Here is a 6,721-nt window from a genome sequence, read left to right as displayed (position 1 = left end):
AGAGAGAGGAGAAAGGGCTGTTAGTCTAACCCTGTTGGGTTTTGTGGAGCCCACTGTGTGGGTTTGGGGGTGTGTGGTGTGGTGTTGTGTGTGTGTGTGTGTGTGTGTGTGTGTGTGTTGTGTGTGTGGTGTTGTGTGTGTGTGTGTGTGTGTGTGTGTGTGTGTGTGTGTGTGTGTGTGTGTGTGTGTGTGTGTGTGTTGTGTGTGTGTGGTGTTGTGTGTGTGTCTGGCTGGCTGGCTGAGTTGTACTGGACTCAGCTCGCTGACCAGTGGAAAGTAGAGAGGGAGGAGTGGGAGGGGCAGTGTGCCGACTGGACAGCCTGACGGAGGGTCTGTCCGGTGGAACCAAGCCTATCTGCTGCCTCTAGCTTATGCAACCATGCTGGAAAATAAAGGGGCACCAGAAGTGGGTGAGTCGTGGGGTCCGATGTAGTGTGTTTGTGTATGTGAGAGAGAGAGATCATCAAGGACCAAGTCAAAAGGGGTAAAAATGTACTCTTGCTGGGCTTTTATGGATGTAAARGCATGCTCCAGGGTCTCTGTTATTTGCCATTTGCTTGGTTGAGGATGTTGATTATCACTGTATTTAATGAGGCTTTCTAATAAGTTAGAAAATGTAGGCGCCCACGAAGAAATTTAGGCGCACAATGGAAAATATTTGAGGTATTTTCAAGGCGCACTGGTGCTCCTACATTAAAATTCCAGGTCACACAGCTAAATATTTAGGAGCATGTGCAAGTAAAGTGGGTGCATTGTAGAGCTCTATTACTGTGTGTGTGTGTTTATTAGAAAACATATTATCATGCTCTGTTGAAGGAGTGGGATGTGTCTACTGTCATTATAGTAGGGTAGAAGACATCCGATCTTTATAAGATGTGGGCTTTAGSGGCTGTTTTGGGATGGGATGGTGGGGGCGTCGCTTTTAAAGGGTCAATGACCGTCGAGTAAAATTCTCTCTTGTCTGCCTCTTCCAGATTCTAGAATGAGTAATGCGTCAGAAACGAGTAAATGTGGAATGGAGAGTGGGGACGGAAACACAGGTGAGTTACCTGTTTTGACCTGCTGCTTTGCTCTGCCTGTATGTAACTCCTTCAACTGGTCACAAACGGATAATGAAAAGGACCTTGGTTCATTAGATTATAAGTTCAGTTAATGGTCTTCTGTTTGAAAACCTTTGGTCCTTTTTGTTGCCCTCTGAACACACGCCGGGGTCTGCACACAGCCGTCTGTGTGTGTGTGTGTGTGTGTGTGTGTGTGTGTGTGTGTGTGTGTGTGAAGAAGAGAGGATAGAGTGGAAGCTATGGGTGGGTGAAGAGAGTGCGCTGAGATGTGAAAACCTGCTGCTGGCCCGGTGACGAGGTCAGCTATCGGGCTACCCCAGGTACTGACAGGGTGGGGGATGTTGAGAGACGCAGGGCATTACAATGTGAAGGATTCTGGGGGAGGGGGGGGTTTGATAGTGTGGAAAGAGGGGTTTTGCATCAGGGGTGGGGGGGTGTGTGGACGGAGTGGCTAGGTCGTGGAAGGCAGGTGTGGGTGCGGAGGAGAGATGCTATGTGAAACTGGGGTGGAAAGGGTGCTATGTGAACCGTGGGGGGTGAGAGAGTGCTATGTGAAACTGGGGGGGTGAGAGAGTGCTATGTGAAACTGGGGGGTGAGAGAGTGCTATGTGAAACTGGGGGGTGAGAGAGTGTCTATGGTGAAACTGGGGGGGTGAGATGTGCTATGCTGTACACCTCGCGGGTCCAGCGAGGTGATGGGGAGAGGGGCGCGCCTGATGCCAGAGGCTGGCCGGGGGAGGAGAGAGGGACAAGAGGGGTTTACCTAGATATGCTAGACATGCACTCAGTTTGGTGGGGACGGTTACAGGCTAACTGTGGATGGATATGAAGGGTAATGGTAGCCTGAGGGTCGAAGATGTATAGTATGGCTTGGATACAGGGATGGGTAGGGTGAGGCAGTGGGCGTGAGCAGAGACTCCAGAAGGACATTGTGGAGGGGGGTGTCGGGTATGGAAGGGACTAGGTTTTTGCTCTATATGTGTTGTGGGCGAAGGTATGGTGGAGGGGAGCGTTAGCCACTTTTTTTTTTTTGACATTGCCAAATTAAACTAGGCCTGATGAGGTTACATGTTGAAGGGGGAGGGTCTGAGAGGGTGGCTATGTGAAGGGGCCGCGTCGCATTGAATGATTGCTCGGTGGCTTAATGATCGAAAGGGAGAGGTGTGACATAGAGTAGCTCTTGTTATTAATTGATTGGAGGTAGAAAGCGAGCGTCGTTCGTAGTTTCTATAGAACGTGCTAATGTTGAACGCCGAGTGGGGGGGGGAGATTATGTCTGTGTAGAGGTAGGGTAAGCATAGAACTCATTCTTAGAACTTTGTTCTGACGAGGGAGTGAGATTTCAGAAAATCTTGGGCTGCTGGGTCCCAGGTCAGTTTTTTGATGTCCCTTGTGAATGCTAATGAGGACACAAACACTGCTACGCGCCTTGGGCCTGGGGCGCATAGGAGATGGTTCAGGTCTAATGTGGTGGGTAAGGACAAGTGGTCGAGTGAATGGGATGTTCGATGATGCGCAAGTCATTGACTGGCCTTGGTATGTAAAGGGGGAAGACAGGGATCGCTGAGGGTCTGAGTAGAGGAGGGCTTTCCTGTATATCGGTCTGGGTGGGGGCGTGGCGCTCGACGGGCAATGGAGGGAGGTGCTAATGTCGAGAAATGGGACAGGGGGGTCGGTAGAGAGCTTGGTGCTCATATTTCGCAAGTGAAATTGGGTTGAGGGTAGTGTAGTATAAGTCAGCCGGTTCATGGTCTTTTAGTCGCCTAAATGTGAAGGCGGGTGGTATTGAAGAGAGTTGGCTGTATAAGAAACTATCGGATAGGGGAAGGGAGGTTAGGGTGGTTGTAGAGCTCGCTTTTTAATTTTGAGCAATTGTTTATACGTATGTTTTAGTGCGATTTTAGGGCATTTATTTTGTGGACGTGGCGTGGGATGGGGGAGTGTGAGGGCACTCTATCGGCTGTTGCATCATATGATCGCAGAGAGGGGCGTGTTTATGTTGAGAGTTGGGCGCCATATTGTGATAGCGAGCGCGGTGGTGGGGAGAACGAGAGGACATCTTTCGACCAATGAGCTGACGATATAAGATGACTGTCGAGTAGAAGGATACATTGCCGTGACAAGAATGTCTGATGGAAGAAACAGCTCATAGTAAGAACTATTTATGGAATGTATTCAATGCTGTTTGAGCGGTGGAATGAGAAATGGTAAAGCTCGCATGGGGGTCATTCGCCTATGTTTTTGATTTATGGTGGTAGCTTCGCTTGGCGGCACGGGCCGGATCATTCAGCGGAGTATAGGATAATTGGATGTTAAGAAATGTAAAATATACAGGGTGGCTCGATTGCATTAAGAACATAATTTGTCTTTTGGGTCTGGGATTATCCTGTCTAACCCTGTATTTTTTTTGTGCAAGTTTAGGTGATTAGTTTATCGGATTGGGAGAGGGCTACGAAGTCGGGCAAAAGATGGGCCGGTGCTGTATTCAAGGCCAGTGGGTTGGCTTTACGGTATTGGTCTCTCATTGAATAATACGCCGGTTTTTTTCGTGCTAATATGCACATTTTCGAACAAACTCTATATGTATGTTGTAATATGATGTTTACAGGGTGTCAATCTGGGAAGATTCTGAAGAAGGTTTATGTGAACAATTAATATCTTTTGGTGATGATAACGTTATCGCTCCCGTTGCCGTTGAATTCAATGCTGGCGTAAGGCGTTTGCACACATGTGGTAATCTAATTGAAATAGGTAGAGGAATGTTGGCTATTTTTATTGTGGTTTTCGCTGTATGGAAACGCTTGAGAAGGGTGCGTGAGGAGGGAGTATGATTAGGTACGGGTAATGTCATCAAGATCTGTGTCTCGTTTCCATTACTAGGGGGGATGGGGCCGCTTTGTCTGAAATTGTTATGAAAGTTTATGATTGAGTAATTGGTAACATACAACGTTGCTCCTCTTGTGACGTTGAATTCTAGTCGGCTTTGGGAGGAGCATTTGTGATGGTGGCTGGCATGGCAAACTATGATTTATATGGTGCACTGAAGGGGGTTATGGCTAGAATATTTTTCTATACAAAACCTATGCTATATTAGCTAATGGGGTGAACAATAAATATGTTATCAGACATCGGGGGGCAATCTGATGGATGGGGTGGGGTTGGTTTACTTGGTTAGGAGGGTGGCTTATTTAATTTGTCTGTATATTTGTGTCGGAGGGGATGGGGTGAGGTGGTAGGGAATGGGATGCTAGAATAGGTGGGGGAAGGTGGGAAAGGAGTTAGTGGTGAGGTAAAAAAAAGGTGTAGTTGTCTTCTGCTAACGTGGTTAGCTTAATAGATTTACATAATATAGGTGTCTTTCCCGGTGTAAAACTGGGTGTTGAGAATGGCACTGGACACGAAGTGTATCTTTCATATGGTTGTATCGTTGGGAACACGCGTCTGGGTTTGGAATTTGAGGTAGTGGGCATCACTTTATGAAATGCCTGGGGAGCGGATTTACTTGTGGTGTGCGCACTTGGATGGACGTAGTGCAGTCGGAGAAGTGAAATTGGGGGGGTGGAGAGGTGGCCAGGAGGGGAGGGGTGGTGCTCTTGCTCGGGATAGGGCCGGAAGTTGCTCTCTTGAGAGAGGTGGAAGGGCGGAAGGGGTAAAGTGGTTTATATGAGCAGGTGGGAGAGATAGGCAGCTTGATGTGTTTAATGACTGGAGTGGAATCAGGTGGAGATGGTATCAAATACAATCAAACACAATTGTTTCCTCTGTGTGTTGGATGAAGGGTGCAGTGGTGTGTGAAGAGTAGCTTGCGCCGGTCTCAGAAAGTCATTTGAGCCTGGGGACTACCTCGGTCGGCAGGGGAGCCTGCCATTGTTCTAGGCCAGGTGGGTAATAAGTGGCGAAGAGGCTTCAAGGGAGGAGGAGTAAGGCCTAAAGTAGAGGCAAATGAAGAGAGGTTAGGGTGCCGTGAAATTATAAGTTTTGTATGGTATGGAGAAGCAAGCTCAGTATAAAACTACACATAGAAAAGTCAAAGATAGTAGTGGGGGTTTGTGTAAGCAGGCAGAGCGAATAGTATAAAGTATTGGTGCCCATGTTTCATGAGCTGTAATAATTACGAATGCCGCAGATATTTTCATTCTTTCTCTCAGGTGTATAAGCTTGGGAAATGGTTTGTTTAGGGTCCGCTATGGTTTGCATTGATAGAGATTATACTCAATGTGCTCAAGATAATCCATGCCACCTCACAGGTGTGGCATATCAAGAAACATAGATATAAGTGGGACAGGCGATGATCATGTGAGAGATTGCAGTTGGTGGGACAAATAAAAGAAGGCCACTTATAAGAAAGTTGGGTCGCAGTTTTGTCACACAACCACAATGCCACAAGGAAAGTGTTGACAGTGCGCGGGAGCCAGAGTTTCGTTGCAGAGAATGGGTGAATGTTAAGTTTTTCGGTACCATAAGTTGCCTCCAAGTTTGAATTGTTTGTAGAAGAATTATTGCAGTACGATCACTTATGCGCGGGGCTGCACGAGTCGCAGAGCTCCACGACGTGTAACGCGGGACCGCAGCCCAGGACCTCCATAAGGGCAGCTTCTTTCAGCCAACTGTGAGGTTGTAGGGAGATCTGAGTGGGGGGGGGAACTATTTCTGGGCTGTCTGTAATGAAAGCGGATTGTGTGGTGGAGGAATTAGTGGTAGGGCCTAAAATGAGCCCTCTCGGAAGGGCCCAGGGGCGCCGCAGGGTTGCTGTGCTCCCGACTGGCCCAAGGGTCACTGGAACCATCAATAAGATACGTAGTGGGGCTAATTCATTCATTTATCAGAATTGAGCTGATTTCCTGGATGAACTGGGTAACTCAGCGGGTGAAAGTTCTTTGAATGGGTAGTTAGCGAATGTTTGCGATTTTGGTATTTTTTATTCAGCGCTATCAATATGAGAACAGCCTATGAGTTGAAATGGAGTCGAGGGGTAAGGGTAAGGGGTGTACTTTTGCCTTGGCTCCATCAGTGGGACACTTGGGATGGAATGGCGGTATGGGGGCCTAGGCTGTTGCTCACACATGGCGGTGTTACAGGGAGTTCCCGGGTCAGCAAGCGCCCGCCTGGAGCCAAGGCTCGGGAAGAGCAGATGGCCGCCCTTTGTACAAGGCACAGAGACACAACAGAGTAAGAAAGCAGGAGAGAATTAAAAAAATCATTTGATTCCTGCCCTCCTGGCATCTTCCTGAGAAATTGTTGGTATGAAATGGGAGTGAGTGGAGGTGTCGGACTTAGGGTGAATACTATGCAATATATTGCAATGCCAACGTTTATAGACTGATTTTGTCCAAAAAATACTGGGAGATGTGCGGAGATTAGGGGGTTCATTATGTATTGGTTGCTGCATTCCCAGATATAAGCATGGAGGAGAGCCTTTCCTGTAGTTGTGACCTAATAGATGTGCGCTGAAAGTGATCGCTGCTCAAATATCCCCTCTTCGGCCATGCCGTACTCACGGGCCAGGAGTGAACTGCGATGACGCCATATGTGTGGAGAGGTGCCAAGGTGAAAGGGGTGGTGAGAGTGCCAAGTGAAGGGGGGGTGTGAAGAGTGCCCAAGTGAAACTTGGGGGGGCTTGTGGAGAGTGCCAAGTGAAGGGGGGGTGTGGGTGAAGTGAA

At 48.1% G+C, this 6,721-nt stretch overlaps 1 protein-coding gene across 1 annotated transcript in view; it reads left to right on the top strand.

Moving 5' to 3' along the window:
- Positions 1–6,721, top strand: part of LOC139029373 (POU domain, class 2, transcription factor 1-like) — a 44,692-nt gene that overhangs the window by 33,657 nt on the left and 4,314 nt on the right. Inside the window, exon 2 of the mRNA XM_070449120.1 lies at positions 975–1,040. Coding sequence (XP_070305221.1) covers positions 975–1,040 — 66 coding nt within the window. The remainder of the gene's footprint in view (positions 1–974; positions 1,041–6,721) is intronic.

Source organism: Salvelinus sp. IW2-2015, linkage group LG2 (genome assembly GCF_002910315.2).
Source record: "Salvelinus sp. IW2-2015 linkage group LG2, ASM291031v2, whole genome shotgun sequence".
NCBI classification, from domain to species: domain Eukaryota; kingdom Metazoa; phylum Chordata; class Actinopteri; order Salmoniformes; family Salmonidae; genus Salvelinus; species Salvelinus sp. IW2-2015.
Note: the sequence above shows the minus strand (reverse complement) of the source record. Positions and strands in the feature narration are given on the sequence as shown.